The 19,762-nt window shown below is 44.1% G+C and overlaps 1 protein-coding gene across 1 annotated transcript in view; it reads right to left on the bottom strand.

Moving 5' to 3' along the window:
• Nucleotides 1–6,338, bottom strand: part of LOC138582341 (zinc finger E-box-binding homeobox 2-like) — a 363,618-nt gene extending 357,280 nt beyond the window's left edge. Inside the window, exon 1 of the mRNA XM_069653583.1 lies at nucleotides 6,034–6,338. Coding sequence (XP_069509684.1) covers nucleotides 6,034–6,091 — 58 coding nt within the window. The 5' untranslated portion in view covers nucleotides 6,092–6,338. The remainder of the gene's footprint in view (nucleotides 1–6,033) is intronic.
• Nucleotides 6,339–19,762: the final 13,424 nt, after the last annotated feature.

The following is a 19,762-nucleotide window of genomic DNA, read 5'->3' as shown; positions in this document are numbered from 1 at the left end:
GGGTGGGTTGTATTGTGTAGTGTGCTAGAACTGTCTGTTGTGATAATAATAAAGTAGATATTTGGATACAACCTTTACTGGACAGTCCTTTTTATCATTGAGTAATAATTCTATTTTTGTTGTGTTGCAACTAACCAACGATCAACGACCTTGTGGAGATAAGCCTGCCGTTCCGTCAACATTACCAAAATTGGACAAGGAGGTTTATAATTTACTTGTGTTTTCCATCTGATTGGATCCCTTCCAGTGTACTAGAGGTGTGGGGCTGATTGATGGTTTAGAAACCGATATTCTTCCATGGATCACTGGAGTTGGTTCGTCACAGAACCCATTGCCATTGTCCACCAAAATGCCACAGATCAGAAAAAACACAAGCAGACAAATGTGTTTTTTTTAACAATTACTGCTGTTTTTGTCAGTATTCCCTTGATGGAGCCGGGCATGAAGCAGCAGGACATATGCCCAGTGTTTTGTCACTCTGTATACCATTTTCATGTGGGCAGGGAGGCTTGGTTCCTCATGGATTTCCCTTGGTGAAGCAGGGAAGCAGGGAATGGAGCAGGACATATGGCCAGTGTTTCTCGACTCTGCTCCTCCTGTGTCTCATTTGGATGTGGGCATGGAGGCTCAACTCCCTAATGATTTCCATCTGCTTTTTAAACCTGAAAAAAGAAGGCAGAACCCATAGGGATTCATTGTAACGGTGGTGAAAATATCTGATTACTATTGCAATGTAAGATTGTTTTTCTACACCATACATGTACAATAAATGCAATAAGATGTATTGTGAAGTCTTACTTTGGGCCTATTAAGTGTGTGGTTGTTTTCTGGTTTGTTCCTTGTAGATCCACCACCAACCTGGAGAAGGAGGACACAGCTTGCTCTGGGCAACACTATTTTTTGTTAATATGTTTTTCGACTTGTTTAATGGTAGAGAGGTGGTAAAAACATGGAACGTAAGCTTCACTGAGAAAGTTAGAGTCGTCGTTATTCAACGCTTTCCACCCATCACTTTTTAGGTGTTTGTAGGGCGTGTGCCTAGACATGGGTCTTATGGTCACCGTGCAAAGAGAATCAAGTTTCATCTCACGGATGAGGCCCAACAAGACAGGTCTAGGGTCCCTTACTTTCCTGCGTAAAGAGGGTGTGGCTTAGCCTTTCATGCTGGATTTCTCCCGTTGGCTGCAGGGCCAAAACTGATTTGCATATGGTGGGGTCCCTTCTCTAAGGATGCAGATGCATAACCATGATGATGGAATGGAAGTGGACCAGATGAGTTCCCAGTGACTATGATTAACTTAAAGCTTTTCAACCATCATTTTTTGTTTCTAGCGAAACAACTTGCGCCACGCTGCATGCGGCACCGTTTGGAACAGAGTTAGCATAGTTGTTACTGGAAGGTTTAGGAAGGGGCACGGGGCTAGCTGGGCTACATCACAATCCCCTCTTGCTGCAGAGCGTGCACAGAAACACCTTGCACCATTGCATCCAGTAACTGCTTAAATAACATGAAACAGGAGTTTCACTTTTACTCCAGGGTCAGCTCTGCTAGATGACTCACCCTCCCGAAATACAAAGAATTGCAAAATTGAGGGGAAAGAGGAAATGATGCCCTGAACTCCCCTGACTGCATCGCCTCAAAGATGGAAAGACAGTTTTATTTTGCAATCTCTTTCGTCCCTCTTCCTCTGCAGCAGCGGGCTGTTGCTGATTGGCCCACGCCGGTGATGAACAGCAGAGGGGCGGACTTGCAGCTGTATATTTATATAGTTTTAACCGCAAGCACTCTTCAACATCAATACAATATTCGAAATAGACAATTAGAGCAGATTCGTTCTTCAATTAACTATATTTATTCAAGCCTGATCAGTTTCAATCCCAAACAATCTTGTTTCAAACCACCCAAGACTCTTCTTCAAGGCTTGCTTAAAGTGATGCTTTATTTCGGTCCCAGATTTAGACTTGTTTAGTCGTTTCATTTCAACGGTCAAGGATGCCCATCAACGATTGCCACCAATCATGAATGGTATGAATTTGGGGTTGAGAAGCCTTTCGACTTGATGCATGGCTACGTTGTGGTTACACATATAGAAGTATACAGGCACCCCACTAGCTGAGGTACACATTCATGGTATTTTGCACTTTGAGGTCATAGTTGATAGAGTTCTATACCACAGGAATGAGGATAGGCTGCCCTCATGTGTATCCTGAGCAGTAGGGAGCAGCCAACCATGGTTTAAAAGAAAATGAGCGCAGTATTGAGGGTAAAGCAACTTAGCATGCATCTTTTGAGGGACTTGGGATGCACAGCTTCTGTTTCATCCCACAGCTACCTTGCTGAGACCCGTCACAGTAACGGAGAGTCTATATCCTATAGGGCACGACCCAGGCCTACTTCTCTAGGCAAGAACTACGTCTGTGAGTATCACAATATAGGACCTATGGTTGCTCTCATCCACTTCATCTTCAGCTCCAAAGGCCTAACTAGACGGAGCACTGTACTGGCAGGAACTGGGAAGGTCTCAGTACTAGACTGTGTCAGAAAAGCAGAGATGGGAGATCATGTGTGGAGCAGTGGTTGGACCCAGTTTATCTAGTCCTTACAACTATAGGACAAACTGAAGGCACATACGTTGTGTTTACAATGATGTGGTGGGGGGGTGGGGTGTTCTATTGCCCCGCCTGCCGACTATAGCACCAGGTCCATTTTCGCTGTTCTTCAAGAAGATCCCAGCCGCGCGGCCATTGAGCAAACGCGCTCAGCAGCTACATGAAGCGAATTGGAGGCCAGGGAAATAATGCGAAGAATGGATCACACTCATGTCAGCTAAAATGGGATCAGAATGTGGGATTTCAAGTACCACAGTTAACTACCTAACTGCTGGAATGCATTGGGTGAGGGAAATGTCTTGCGTGGCACCGTGGTGCTTGCGTCTCCCAACCCTATCCCAGCCGGCGGGGGTGCCAAGGTGCGTGTCCTCTTTCTTTATCCCTTACATTAGGGAAAACACAGTCCTCTGTCCATGACGAGCGCTTTTACTCCCCTTTGCCTGAACCTCGCTGCCTTCTCTGGGCGACTTTCACCCCCTCCGGCCCCCCTGCCCCCAGCCCCAGTGACATCACTTCTTCAAGCGACACACGAATGCTTGGCCTGAAGCACAGATGGGTGTTAGGAGCGAAGGTTGACTCCTTCAGTCTGAGGCGCGTGCTGCCCTCTGAGCTCGACTGTCCCTAACACACATGCGCACATAAAGAGATCACTTGTACCCACTTTCTCCTGTCACCACAAAGCGCCCTCTGTCTCAGGACAGATGCCCAGTCCACGATAGCGCTCACAATCTCATGCCACAGCAAGCAGCTGCCCTCTGCACGTTCATCCTGTCGCATTTTTTCCAGACACCGCCTCATCCCAGAAACCGGGGTGCAGGCCACGCCCACGTCACCACTGGCCACTTCTTCTTTTTCCAGTTTCAATGCCAGCAAACATTTTCCACAAATAAGAACAGACTATTTAGACGCTCTGTTCACATGCCCTGCTGCTGTGGGCCACACTTTCTCAAATCTGACACATTCTGGGAACAGAAGTGTGTATTTCTTGTAATAAGCGATGGGTATCCTTTAATTGGATGATATTACCGGGCCTTATCAACATTAACACCAGCAATGACTCCTTAAATGTCTAACCAGCCAATCGCAAGTGTGAGTGCCGCAGCACTCAGTCAGTCCGTCACCCTTTAGGAGTCCACAGGGTCCCATTCACTCGGGTGGGCAGGACATTGAGGGCCTCGGAGCGTTTTCCAGTGGGATTGCGCCATTACAAAACGCTTCTGGGAATCAGGCCCTTATTGTTTCCTTAAAAAGAAGCAATTCCTTTAGCGCTGTGCACTTCGTTTTCAAAACGTCACCCACACTTGGCTGAGGTTTGGGGGCACACCGCCCCACCTAAGCGCCCAAGCTGCAATCAAAATGTGTCTGCACGTTGGAGAGACAAGAGGCGGCATTGGGCCGCTCTCCACCTCTGCCGACAGTTGTTTTTAACTTGAAAATCCCGTTCCGGTTTTGGGGGATAGGGTGTGGAGACAACGTGCAGAAATTGTTATTTAACTCGCGTTAGCAACAATTAGAAAGCAAGCGAACACATCTGGGCTCCAACCCAGGGGCAGCCGCCGGCACGAGCTGACTGCGCCACGGACACTACATGGGAAAGGCCTTCCTAGCCAGGACGCTGGCTTTGGACATGCGTATAGCTACAGCCAAATCCGCACCGTTTATATCCCTGGGAATGGTAGCAGCTTCCTACCTCGCACCCCCTTCCCCACTACTCAAACAATCACGGTCACATCGAAATCCTACTTTTATATCGTTGGCCAGTCCCAGTTTTTTTTTTTTTTAATCTGGTCATCCTACTGTACGTCCTGAGGGCTCTGAATTGGTTTAACGCTCAGTGGTGTTGTTATAACTGCCCGGGGGAAAATGTCCGGGGCCAGCTGATAGGAGAAATCGTGCGGCCCAGTGGATGCAGCGCAGTGGCTCTTTTTCTAAGCCTGAACTGCCACTCGCCATACCTTTACTGGGAACATGTCATTATGCCAGACCCAGACCTGCCATCTGGGTAACTCCTGAGCCCCTTGAGGTTCACACAGGAGACATTACTTTCACAAGAGCAGGCCAACACACGCTCCCGTCTTTATTTAAGTCTTAGGAGCTCTAACGCGCTTCTTGCTTCGTGTGGTGCTGTATACAACTCCCAAAATAAATAAGTAGACAGTAGAACATTTGCTAACAGGGGCCTGCGTGTCTGGCTGTGCATTTATGTACAAGACCCGGGTTCTAATCCCGGCTTCTCCGCGTGAGCACTATTCGCATTCCTCTGTGCCGCCTGTACCCACATTTGCCAAATGTAGGAGTGCGCTTAGAAATGGGCTACACGCTGCTTTTAATGACTGGACACGCATGTGGATATTTACATGTACTTGTCCCTATAAAAACAAGAAATTACACAGCAGAGATGTTGTCAAGGGAAACCGGACAAGGCATCTCTGGGGCACTTTGATACTCCCTGCTGGGCGCGCCCGTCGCCATCTTGTCACCCCTTCACAGCTCAGAGGCAACACACGTAAATGCAATTGTATGTTTCATTCTTTAGAGGCAATCCCTCCCTAACACAACCAGGGCAGTTTTATCGTTGACAAAAAAGTTGGATAATTATCCCAAGCATCACGCGCACGCGTGCAAAAAATGCAATCTCTTGTGTCGAACTAAAAGTGCACTGCAACGCCGCGCGTCAGCTCGCGTTAGTGCCAGCATTGCACTACACAACAGGAGACCTGTGCATCTGTACCTCTCTGTGTCCGTGTCTCTCTTTGCATTTATAAACATGAGCACATGTGTAAGAATATATCACGTATGAGTCTACGTAAAGAAAGACTACATACGTGTATGCACACCCACGCCCACGTTCTGGTAGACATGTCACAGAGCTGCGAAGATACTTCCCGCAGCAGGCTCATCTCACACTCAAACAAGAATACATTTTCCACTCTTCTGCTTCCTCCCACAGCCACAAACTTTTGCCTGTTCTGTGTAAGCTTTTCCGCGTCTCTTCGAATTCCATCCACATACAACATTTCGCCTAACGGGATGGGGTAGACAAATTATAGGCTGTTCGTTTAGTGCCAACGCCAACCCTAAGCCACTTCAAGGTGCTGAAAGTTCAAGGAGTATACAGGGTGGCGACTGCGAAGGAGTGCAATGGGTGTAGGGTGTTCGGCTTGCACGCGAGTGCTTATGGGGCATGCTGGGTGCAACAGTGAAGCTGTGCCACCATGCCCGGCCCTTTCTTGCCCTTCTGCCCGGTACCACCCAACTTAGCACAGTTGGGACCATCAGTGACCATGCCGACCGGGGGCCCGCACACAGGTTCTGCACGCAAAGTGCTTATAGAAAAAACAGTTCTTTTAGGCACTACACAGTGTGAGCCACCTCCAGGCGCCGTATAAAATGGGGAGTGGGCGGAGAGGGGGGGTCTCCTACCGTGGTTCCTCTTGGGCTTGGCTTGCTTGCGGCGCTTTCCTCTCGAGTCCTCGGCCATCGTGATGGGCGCTACTGGGATGCGGGCGGTATGAGTCGCTATCCTCACTCACATGGCGGGCTGCCCCCTCTCTCTCTCTCTCTCTCTCCCTCGCGCTCTCTCTCTTTCGCATGCTTCTAGGGAGTCTCCCACTGTCAGCCTCCCCCAAGTGATGTCACTGGCAGAAGAGGGGGCTGGCCCGCAGCAATGAGTCAAAACTTCAGCTGAGCAAAGAAGAAACGAGAAAGGAACTCCCGAAAGCGAGAGATGGGCATGCATTCTGCACGCATCCGCTCAGTCCCCGTGCCTCCCACAGAGAGACTGGCGCTGGGGCAAACGGGACGCTCTGCCCATCGCTTGCAGTGCCAGCCTTGGAGATGGCATGGTCGAAGGGTTGCCATGCCGGCGTGGTCCAGGCAAAACATTCATGCTTCGAAGGCCTGGCATTTCATTGGAACATCATGCATTTCTTTTATTGCGGGGTTTTGGACAGCACTTCCTGCTGCTGGCAGCCACTGCGAGCACTTGGATCGGTGCACGGAGGAGGATGGTCAGAGCGAGGGTGCCCCCGCGGGCATCTCGCGTTTCTTGCCAATCTCACGTGAATGCCAACATGTACAACTAGTGATGGCTGGGAGACACGCATGTAATAGGAGGCATCAGCTCAGCGAGTTAAGCGCTGCCCTCGGGTATCTGTGTGTGCCGTGCAGGCACGTGTCGCATCGAGGCTGCCTTCGTCCTGCAGCCTTCAGGGGTCAATGCTTTGAGTGCCATTACATTCAGGGGTAATAACGGCGCCCAGAAGGAGATGGAATTCTACACTAAGCACTACGTAAAACAATGATTACCGTGTTCCACATATTCACTAAAAAGTCTTTGTTAAATAAAGCCATGTTTCTCTATTGTAATAACGTAATACACTGTTTACATATTCCCTGAAAAACAACTTCAGCTAAAAGCATGGTCTCGCTACAGCGCGAAGGCTAAAACCCACTGAACTTCACCAGTTAATGTTACTAACCAATCATACCTCTCCCCCGGCATGCACTTCTGACATCATAAAGAACATCGATGACATCACTGATGCCATTGCATGTGATATCATCACCATTGTGAACACAGCCTGCGTGTAAAAGGGAACAGCTGTATTTTGTTTACAGCGTACAGTACCGAAGAGGCGCGTCTTTAGGCCATGCCCAGTGGGTGCAAAGCTGCAGGACCTGTCCCAGCTGCAATCCTTGCCCTGGACAGGCGGATTTTGGTACTGTGTTTGGGGCATTGTCCAGAAAAATCCAGAATGGGCAATATATACTCTTTCTGGAAAACTTTGTGAAGCCTCTTCAATGGGGGTCAAAATAATAACTCCTAAAAATGCAGAGGGTATCAGGGTACTCTTGGGATAGGTATAACGTTGTCTCCACACAACAGAAAGTCACAAACCTTTACAAATAAATGGCGAGTGGGCCCTATACATTTTTGGGAAGTTTCCCAGAGCGTTTTTCATTGGGGGTAAAAGTAACAGTCCTCCCAATTCCCCTTTTGGATTTGGGAGTCCACCTCGCCCACCATGGCGGCCTGCTGTGTACTATGTCAATCTATCTCTATTATGCTATTGTGCTAGCGCAGGGCATAGTTAAGGGCAAGACAAATTGTTTATGGACTTTCAGAAGTAACTGACCCCTTACATGACAAAATCAGAACAAACGCCACAGTCACATTTTGAGGTAGGCAAATTTAAGAATGTTTCATAGACGGCTTCATATTTAAACATTGTTTTGTACTTTGATAGCTTTTGAACAGCTTTTAACATTTTTTTTGCATAGGCAAAAAACATTTTCGGCCCAAATATCTAAAAATGGTCCCCTTTTATTTTTTTGTAATTTTTGGCATGCACCTACATCTCATCGAGCATTAGCACACTGAAAAAATGTGAAAACAGACTTCACCCATTCTGAGATGTCAATGATTTAATATGTATGCCTATATGATGCATGCACAGAATGAATGTACATCTTTCACAAGAACTGTACACGTAGAAGATGTACATGACGCAAAGGCACACTACATTACGTATGAAAACTGACGGCAAAGTCTGACTCTGATGTTAGCTTCTAGGAGATTGAAATTGCATACAGGTGTGAGTGTAAACATCCTATACGCCTCCTGTATGTATTGAAAACTCACATCAAAGTTGTTAGAGTTCATTTTAATGTGAGCTTGTATACATATTGTAGACGTGCAATACATGAGCAGTCCAAATTACATTAGATATACAAAGACTGGGAGATGTACATTTTGTGCATGTACAAACATATATGTCTGAAATGTCACATAAAAGTCAGGATTGACTTTGATTTCAGGTTTCAGGAAATGTAAATTCTGTACATATATGGACTGTTAGTCATTTATGCCTCTTGTACATATTGAAACCTCACTTCAAACTCAAAACTTACTTCATTGTTATTTTTCTATACATATAGAAGGCATACAGGACATGTACCTATGTTAAGCTATTTGATATTTATATAGCGCCTACTGCCATTGTTATGGCTTTGAAGCGCAGTGCAGTGGAAGGCCCTTTGGATACCATAGTCTGTGCAAGCATGGAAATAAAAGGAGAATTACATTGCATGCGAATAGTGAAGGTATTACATTGCATGCATATAATGAATGCATGTTATATAGAAACTCTACACATACATGTGGTAGATGAACATTTAGTATATATGTACTCTAATATATGGCTGAAACCTCACTTGAACGTCAGGACTGACTTTGATGTTGGTTTTCAGGAGATATAAATAGCGAACATGTCTAAACTGCAAAACCTCATATATGCCTCTTGTATGTATCAAAATCTCACATTAAAGTCAAACCTGACATCAATGTAAGTTTTCATATGTATAGGAGGTGTTTAGGACATGTGCCATTTATTACCAAACACTCATGGGCTACTTATATGCCATACAGTCACATGCCAGACACTAACACACCAAATACTCATACGCCTTACAACACACACTTTTATGGAAAACACTCTTAGCACAGACACTCTTATGACACATACTCTGATGACACATGCTCCTACAGCACACACTCTTATGCCATACAGTCCTACAACAAATGTTCCTATGACACACAATCATACCACACATGCACTTACGATGCATACACTAGCGTCACGTGCTGTTACGCAACATACTTTTATACTACACATGCTTATGCTACATGCTCTTATAACACATGCTATATATGACGAAGGCTCACAATCAATGTGCAGCTTCTATACAAGTACATGTAGAAGATGTACATTTTGTACATATTCCATACTATTCATATGAAAACTATAGCTTACATATAGTATATATATAAAGTGTACGGCTAATATGCCATATGCTCGTAAGCAAATACACTAATATAGCAAACACTCACAGTAAATGCAGTTACACTCACACACTATATGCCATACTACCTACACCTAAAATTATAGATAAAAACATGTTTTAATCAAGATGTAAGGTTAATCTAAAAAAAGGTGAACACAAATGGGGGAATAGCAACATTAAGGTACAAACACTCACTGTATAGCACTACAAATTCAACTATGTAACTTAAAGGATTAACATTCACCTCCATACTACTACAAATGAAACCCAAACCCTCACTTCAAGTATAGGACAGGTTACATGAATACCACAGTTGAATATTCCAACTCTGTGTACAATTTCCTTTTTGTTAGCTTAACATTAACATTGCTATTCCCACACTTTACTTTTTTTAGATTCACCTTTTTTGTGTTATTTCTTTATTGTTTTTTCCATTTAGTCAACAAAACTATTGATACATGTTTCATAATCGGTGCTTTTCTATAGCGCCTATGATTGGGATACATTATCCACATCTAATAATATCCAAACATCCCTTCTACAGAGCAAGTTACAGCATTACAATTCCATTCCGGCTACAACACACTGATACACCATTGTATGTCCCTGCATTTCTCTGCCATTTACCCTTCTGATCAATGACTATTACTCATATACAGTAACACCCCTGTTCCTATCCCTCTTCAAACTCATTGCCCCTTGCATAAAACAGTTAGCAGAATCCCACTGACATCCTCAATCCATTTAGCTCATGGAGGTTCTAAGTCTGATGTTGCCTGAAGAAGATCCCAAACTTTATGCCAGATAATAATAATGTTATTTGGCACAGACAGACTAGACATGTTTCCGAAATTCAGTGGCCAGTTTATGGTAGTTTTGAAAGTATAGAAAAGCATACACGTAGACACATGACGAATGCTGAGAAATCACTATTGCATGATCAGCAGAGACAGTCAGAATCTATTAGGGGCATGCAGAGGGCTTTCCAACTTGATGTGAAAAAGATATATCTGTCTCAGGATTTGCATACGTTAGATGAGTAAATTAATACATTGTTGAATGAATGAAGAACTGTTTCCACTGCACCACCTCCTTATGTGCCTCCTCCCGTTGTTGTGCCTTCTCCCGTTGTAGTTCCTCCTTTTCCTGTTGTTGTTCTTCTTCCTATTGTTGCCGTCCTCCTGCACCTCCACGCTTACCGACAGTTGCCGTCCCCTTGATTCCGTCTGCACCGCCAGCGGTATTGTCTCTGCTACCTATTGAACAAGATTTGTCTGAACTCTCTTTACCAAGTAGTTCTGCTCCACCTGTAGTGGTTGAAGGGGTGGGAGCTGATTCAAGAATAGTGACTCGTGGTACAGTATTTAAAGCTAGAAAAAGAGAATTATATGCATGGGCTAAAAAGTACATAGAAGAGGGCGATGAATCGGCTGTTTTGGTTGCGATTTCTGTCCAAGGGGATATTCCCGAACAGACTATTTTGATAGAATGGATGGGAACGCATTTAGCTGATATATGGAGTGATTTGACGGACATGAATGTCCCACAGGGTTTGAGGGATTTGAATGTTCTTGATCGCTCAAGAGACGCTGCGGAGAAAGTACATGAGCATGTAGAGAAGTTATTTGAGTTTAAGAGGGAGATAGATCGGTTACAGAAAGATGAAATATATGGTAATGGATGGGAAGCTTCAAATGTGCAGAAACAATTTCTTCCTCCATTGAAACCAATGAGTAAAGAAACACGCATTTGCACAAGAGACGCTCGTAGATGGATTTCGGATGTTTCAATTTCTCCCATTGAAGTGCATGACACGTTTAATCAGTATGCTGCGGCAATGCAAAGGAAAGTGTTACAGGTGATGGTAGAGTATCTACAAGATTAATTTATGAGGAGAAAGGCTTGTTGTCCTGCAGATTTAATGGTCAATTATAAGAGAGCATTTTCGCTCAATACTGCTTTGACTACTTTGTCACTTGATTTAGCCTTGTTGCTTAATAGACGTTCACATTTGTCTACTTTACAATGGCCGATGAGGGAGGTTCCTCAGACATTTGCTCCAAAAGTAAACATTCCAGCTAATGCCACAGCAGGAACACCTGCCACTACTATTGAAGCACATTATGTCTCAGTTTGTTCATGTCCCATTTTCTAGACAGGAAGTGAATACTATTAGACAAACAATTCCAGATATTAGGAAGCATCCAACAGGATTTTATAAAGAAATTGAATCTGTTTTACATTCATCAGTTTTCATGCTAGGTGATATAGATTTGTTGTTTCCAGTGATCCTTCCTGCTGATTTCTGGAAGTAAATTAGAACTGTAGATGATCAGGCAGGGATGGGTGATACATGGGATCCTTTAATACGTATAGATGGGGAAAGGAATGCTGGCGAGAAACCGTGACAAGTGATACTAGTGTTGGCAGACATAATAGTGACTAAATTAAAAACTCTGGTTCCTGTGAAAAGAATCATATGGGATAAACTTACAGCTTACATACAATTGAAGTCAGAGGGTGCAACTGAGTATTTTAATAGGTTCGAGTAAGTGTTTTCATATTTTAATGGTCAAGACTTAAGTACAGAGTCAGAAAAAAGGTTGTTTTTAGACAAGTTTGTGCGTGGATTGTTGCCTATAATCCAATCACAGATTATGACTTCTGAGAGTGCTCGGCAAGCGAAATCACAATCTGAAGTATTACATATGGCTCAGTACTATGAGAATAGGTTTAAAGGAATAGTGCGCTCAAAAATATTATTGTCCTGAGGGTTCAGGCATGTGTTTTTAAGCATACGTTGATCATATAAAGATTTCCTATGCACATTACCGTAGTTTTCCTCTTTTTTACACAGGCGAAATCAGGCAGCAGGGCACGGCTATCTTGTGCTAATCTTATCTGTTGCCGCATCGCCCTAAGCAAACTGCCCTGGCGGCACTAAATTGTATCCCCCGCCCCTGAGGCTGAAATCACCAATCCTAGTGATATTCTCAGCCTATCTCCATGACATTACTAGGCAGTGTAGCCAAACGCGCCCAGTCATCACCCACGTGTTAACGTAGGTTGACGCAGAACCCGGAATATCAACACACATCATCTCAGAACACAGCACATCCCAATTTCGAATATAAAACTGTACTTTTAAAGGAAATAGCAAAACTCTACAATTTGTAATGTACTTTTATTTCACAATAAACGCTCCGAGAACATCCGGCGATTGCCATATTCAAGCAAATCGATAATTTTTTTCTTTTTTCTCGATCCACAAATGTTTATTGTGAGTCACATGCTGTTCCTTTTGGGTATGAGAAGCGCATTGGAATCACCATGAATCGCAAGGCTTGGGCATCAGCTTGGCGCTAGGCCACCATAAACGATGTCAGGTTGCTCCTTATCGCTGGTACAGCGTAAGGGCATATCGGCCCGTGGTGATTGTCCCAAAACAGCATCATTGTGATCCAGCCATTTTAGTGTATCTGCAGCTGCCTGTTAAAAAACCTGTCTGTTGGTATCTGGAATCGATGACAATCACAGAAAGGCAGGATGTAGCTGTTTGAAAAACATAACAGAAATGTGTCTCAGTAGCTGATCTTTATTACAATTGATCATTTTACCCATTAATTCTCCACCGTGTGAAAACTAATGATGAACACAGACGTGAAACAATGGGAACACAGAGAAAACAATGTGGAAAGTAGTCTACAATTTGCTTCAGAGGTTAGTGCTATGGAGTATGTTCAGCTCGAAATGGGATGTGGAAGCTGATGCTACAATTTGAAGAACACATAGAAAGCATTTTAACTAAATATTAGCGTAGAATTTGGCGTTTGTGGAACCTGGGGGACCCCAGTTGTGGACTACATGCATTTCAATGCTGGACTGCCTATGTGCCCAGGACAAAGACAAGTACACACACAGGTTGTATTTGCGTGTCGTTGCAATATTCCACAAAGAACAACCCAGTACAATGTAAGCCAGCAATAATAGTCAACTAATGATACGTTGACTGGTTGGTCTATAAAATCGTCTACAGTAAAACATACATAATATTCAGCATTTCCATTCTCTCGGCGTAACACAGAGACTCCATTCAGATCAACACATTTTCATGAAATGAAATTACACGTTCCTTTGTCCAATTTTGCAATGGTGAACCTTATCATATTTGGCGGTATTACACCCCTCCCTTCATTCATTCCTTTCGCAATCCTCCCTTTCTTCCAAGGTCGAAAAACAATTGAACCTGTGTACAATGCATGGGTTTGCTCAGCTCGCAAGCAAAATTCAAAGCCGTTGACCTTCACACCGAATGCGAGCGTATAGCCCTTCGACAATAGTGGCATTAGAAATATTTTTGAAAAACAAATCAATTGTTCGCTGCCATCCACCAATGCCGCACTAACTTTCTAGTAATTTACTTTTTTTAATGAAAACAGTTACAGTTAGTTTGCTTCCAAAAGCCTTATTTGTAATGTTCCTCTGGAGAACTTCGCACTCTCTCAGCGACTCCCACAGCCAGCCCACACCACCTGTCAGCTCAGCCCGTCTCCTGTTCACACGGCAAACCATGTAAACATTTTTCGCAAGGAGCGAGCCTCGAGCCCTGACAAAATGTGCTTGTACGAGAATGTCCGAGCAAGTCCTGCTGCAACCCCCTCCTGCCAGGCTGCGGTCCCCTAAACCCATGACCCCAGTTTTCCTTGAACGCATCTGGTTTCCAGACCCTAACCCCGCACCACCTCAACCTCACCCCCCATATATACGTATTCTGTATTGGTCATATATTCTGCTAACGCTGACACCTACCCCAACTGTGTTTGAAACACTTGTGTACGAGTGCGATAGAAATAAAATATCAATATCAATATCAAAAGACTCTGAGGGCTGCAAATCAAAGATCGGCCCCTGTGATAAGACATCCTATAGTGAAGGTGCTCACTCCCCACACTGATCTACACACTTATCCTAGAAATGCATTAAATAATGATCATCACTATACCTTTTAATGATATATTGGAGGCCTAAAAATTGCACACGTGTGTTTGTACTATTCGACTTTGGGTCACTAGCGAGGTGAAGGGTGTGGGGGTCTTGACCCTGAGGTAACCTGTGGGGGTCGGGATTGATAGCTGACAGGTCTGGCACATCAGAGCGAGAAAGGGGGTGGAGTGACATATGTTAGTTTAGGACAGAATTGTATTGTGACTGGGGTCTTGTTTTATTAGGAGGCACTCTGGGGTGGTCAGCAAGGAAGGGTCACACTTCTGGTACATCAAAAGAATAGCTTTGGAGGGGCACAAGGTTGAACAAGCAGTCATTTTCCAGCAGTGGGGGTGAGAGGTGCAGGAGCACATTTGTTGAGATGGATGAAGAACTACAAGTCATGGTTTGGCCCTATCACACACAGGACAGTGATCTCAGAGGAAGAATGAAATTAATGCATTCTTTGTATGCAACATCTTGTCTCAGCGCATCCGTGAGAAAGGGACTTGGGAAGCACAGGCGCAGGAGGAAAAAGGTGGGGGCTGTCAGTGCTCACTGTGCGCGGCGCTGCTGAGGGGGAGGGGAAACTTCGTGGCCTAGTCCAAAGTTGGAGTCGAGGGTGCACAAAATGGCATCCAAGTGTGTCTAGCAATAGCCCCACCTCTGCTTATGTCAGGGCCTTCTTCCCCATCACTGCAGAAGGGCAAAGGAGGCGTCCCCCACGAGTGCAAGAGCAAGGTGTCACTTTCGCATAGAATGTATGGGGGCTGGGAGCACAACCAACCCACTCCTTCCTTACATCAGCAATGACCCCCAACACATGCCTCCATGAAAATATAGGTCAGAGTGCAACTATTTCACACCAACAACCCCCTTTGATGTGCTATTTTGCTTACAGTCAGGAGTTCCTACATTCCGAGTATCTTATCTAGCCTAGGTCTCATTCCTTTTGTGGGAAGCATAGTTATTCAGCTATTTTGGCAAATGTTTGTTTATGCAACTGCAGAACCCCAAAGTTGCTTCCATGCTATTATCCATCTGACCCTCCCATGATCAGTGAAGGTCCCACAATAGCTCAACGAAACTGGGAAGTGTTAAAAGACAGAGTTACATTGTATGGCATTCTCAAAAAGGCACTTGTTGAAAATAAAAATTGACAAAGAGGATAGATTTCAAAAGACAAATTGGACACTTTATTTGGACACTTTATATAAACATTGTTGACCAAAGGAATAGATGGTAATCATTTGAACCGGGAAGTGAACTGTTCTATGAGCTGTGCTTTAATTGGAAAGTGCATGTTTGCAATGTTTTGTGGTAATGTATTTGTCCTCTGAACAAAATCGTGCACGATTCCGTGAGTATGTATGTCCAAGACAGTTGTAATAAGATCTTTCACAAAAATGACTTCCATGTCTTGGTATATTGGTGTGACCACCCATTTTTTGCTTCTTTTCGTAAAGTCGATTGTGTAACGAAGCATCCCAAAGTTTCCTGCAGTCCTCGATTGTTCACGCCCTACACTCTCGTTATGCACTAATACTGCTAGTAATGTCCTATATTGCATCCCGTCTATGCCGAAATGCAATCTTTTGGGCCTGTACTTTAGGCACATATTGTGGAACACCTCCAAATCTCCCATGTGACAGAATTCTGTGAGTCCCTTCAGATCTCTGTTTTATCAAATACGATCTTCTCAAGAGCTTTGTATGGAGTTGAAGATGGAATCAACCACTTCTTCTTGCGTTTATGCTCCGGCGACAAAGGTCTGTGTGCACATTGGTAGAAATGTTGGTTTTCTGTCCAAGAGTGAACATTGGAACAGTGGTGCATTAGTGACTGCCATTTTTCTAGTAGAATTTCCACAGACCCACCACAAGTTTTGGAGCTCCACCAAAGATGGTTCCTGAAGGACTGGGACCACTGTAAAATATTTTCAGAACCTTTTTTTTCCTGCAGCTGAGATTTTTTTATTTATTGATTTGGCAGCGTGCCATACATCAAATTGATGGTGAATATTTGGAAACTGCTCTCTCATGGTCTTGGCTATTGAAACAGGTCTGTCCGTGGCTATGAGGTCAATTTGCATTCCTCTCGATTGTAGATCTTCCAGGGATTTGATGAAACCATGTTTCTCCATGGCTACTGAGATTTACATTCGGACACCTGCACGACCACCGAACTCACAATTTTTTTAGTTTCCATGTCCTGAAAGTGGTATGTGCAGTACTTTGCTGAAAATTCAGGGCTGTCACACTGTCCATCGTCAGAGCAAGCCTCAACCGTTTGTCAGAGAATGTCCTTGCAATTGACATTTGTTCAATTTTCCATGCTTCACTAATAGCAGGGAATAAATATTCACGTTGATATTTGTAGGACTGCATTTTAGAAAGGAACCAGAGTCCCACAAATTGACAGAAACTGGACAATTTATTAAAAGTAGAGCCACCGAAAAGTAAAGCTGCTATACACAGTAGATTTCCAGCTACCACTTTACCCAGCATCAGTTGAGCAGACCATGAAAATTTTGCATGGAGCAGATCACAGGTGGTTTTTATTTTTAAGTTAGTGCCTTGTGATACACGAGTCACATTCAACAATGGCTTCCCGCATACTTCCCCTCTCACTGGATGGACACATTTCAGCATCAGTATTATCTCCATCAGGCAGCTATCGGATACAATGGGCCTCATTAGGACCCTGGCGGTAGAGTGATAATGGGGCCGGTAGTGCTGCCGGCGCCGTTATCACGCTACCGCCGCATTATGAGTTCTGCTTGCAGGGCCGCTCTGTATACCTGGTCAGACCAAATGTGCAGAGTGGCAGCAACAGTCCCATTATTAACGGGACCCTTGCTACCATCCTCCCCATTCCCATTGAGCCCTATGGGGGCTCAAATGAGAATGGGACGTAGCGGGTCCGGGTCCCGCGAATGGGAATTACCGGGCCCGCAAAGGTCAGAATGGCCCGGTGTTTCCCATTTTTTGGGACCCGGACCTGAGTTTGGGGGTAGCCATGCCATTAAAAACGGCATGGCTACCTCCAAACTCTTAATGAGGCCCAATGTATTTGGGCTCCTGTATTAGACTATCGTCCTGCATGAATGTGGTTTGTGATTCAACTATGGTGGACATATCGGCCGAACAGGATGCACTGTAGTCGATATCTTTGACAAGTTCCTCGGTCAATTGTGTTGAGGCTTCAGTCTCTGTTAATTCAGCTTGTGTTATTTGAACACGGATCGGACAAAACATCAATGTCGATTGTTTGTTGCGTGGCCCTTTTTTTGCTGGTGTTGATTGTGTCAAGTGGTCTACGAATAATTCAAAAGCATCAACATTATTTTCAGTTTTGTCTTCATCTTGTGGAGTTATCGCATTGTAGCAATGGTCCAACAACACTTTGCTGGCTTCTCCGGTCACATTCAATTCATTTTCTGGCCATTGGGCATAAGCATCTCGAGTCTGCTTATTGATTTGAATACGCCGCACCTCAAATAATAGTTTTTCCATGGTGAATTCAGTTTGGCAAGCAGCATATCTGGCTTCAGTAGCTGTCTGTGGGCCTGATTACACGGTAGGCGGTAAGGGTTTACCGGTACCGGTAAGGGCACCGGTACTGGTAAACCCTTACCGCCTTACTGCGAGTTCCCTTTGCGGGACCCGACCTTAACGGCTGGTTTTACCAGCCGTTAAAGTAGGGTGCCGCAAAGGGACCTTGGTGCTAATTACGGTACCATAATTAGCGCCTTCCCCATTCCCATTATGCCCTATGGGGGCAAAAATGGGAATGGGGAAGTGCCTTGGTGAATGGGGAATTACCGCCCCCGCTCACCTTGGAGTAGGGCGGTAATTCCGTCATCCACCAAGGCCGACATGGTAAAATCCCGGCGGCAACCATGGCGCTAATAGCGCCATGGTTACCGCCTACCGTGTAATGAAGCCCTGTGTCATCAAAGTTTGTTTACTTCTGGGCCTCTCGCAGATGGGTTGTGAAAACATGTTCAATGTAAAACCAACATACAGTATATAGCACTTTAGATTCAAAATAAAGCATGTTATTAAGACACTTGCCCAAAACACTTTTTGTAATCGCACTTGTTTGCTAGTTACCCTTACTTTCTTGATTTGCTTTGAAACTATGTTCTTCACTGTAATGACTGCACCAGCAAGTTGGTCCGCCACCTTGGATCCAAGTGCCTCCTCTTCTATTTCCCAATCTTGTATAAATGCCTAGAATAGAATATTGATTTAAAAAGTAAATTGTATTTGAAATCAAATTATTTCCTTGCACACACAGATAAGATACATAGATACCCTCGTACACTGTGTACGTAATTTAGTCAAAATATACATTTCGAACCACTGATTGTAACGTTGCATTCAAGCGTGTTGCAAAAGATGCTCGATTATAATAATGTCACTGTCTAATAGTATTAGACGTACGATATACTTTCATTCAAGGGAACTGTCAGTATGCATACCTCAGGCTCTGTATCAGCTTGAAAGGATGATGTAATTGTGGTTGAAGTACCAGCATCACCCTGTAACAGAGTACTTGTTTAAGTATGGATGAAAAAAGTGAAATTGAACACACACAATTGGATGCAGACAATAGCACATATCAATAAAAAACCATAAATGAAACATTATGTAAACAAATGACAGGATATGTAAACTTTATCATATTATCTCTAATTCCATGCATAAAACATTTCCGGAACTGAATAGTGAAATAAAAATACCTGATACGTGCTTGAAGTTGTTGTTGACGCTGGGAAAGACATGGATGGAGAATATTGCTCCTTCATATTCAGTGCATTGTCATGGAGTTGTAAAGGGAAAATTAGATTTGAATTAGAAATACTAACCTAAAAAAATTGACATGTAAAGCAACCGATTGCGAAAAGATTATGCTTATTTCCAAGGGCATTATAGCATAGTTATCTGTGCCCATAAATAGTTTCCTATGATGCCCCTAAAACCAAGGACAAATGTATAGCAAAATGGGGTTTAGTTATAAAGCAATACAATTTTGTAAATATGAAAAGTATTATAAGGGACATTTACACCTAAAACACCAATCCGTCCATGCAGTTGCTTGTTCAGTACCCCAAGGCCTAACGCTAAATCAGGAACCGTGGCTCACCTGAGGCAGCGTGTGCATGAATAGAGTCGGAATTGCATTTAGAAGCAATTTACGAGACGTTCTGAGTCCATGTGTCAGGATTAATCAGGTGAGTACAAAGGCAGCGAATATGGCAAGGGAAATATGCACAAAACCGCACAGTGAATAACCTTGAATAAACAACGTGCACACA

This window comes from Ambystoma mexicanum, chromosome 3q (assembly GCF_040938575.1).
Source record: "Ambystoma mexicanum isolate Mex_15411 chromosome 3q, UKY_AmexF1_1, whole genome shotgun sequence".
Taxonomy (NCBI): domain Eukaryota; kingdom Metazoa; phylum Chordata; class Amphibia; order Caudata; family Ambystomatidae; genus Ambystoma; species Ambystoma mexicanum.
The sequence above is the reverse complement of the archived record's forward strand: the minus strand, read 5'-3'. Positions and strand labels throughout refer to the sequence as shown.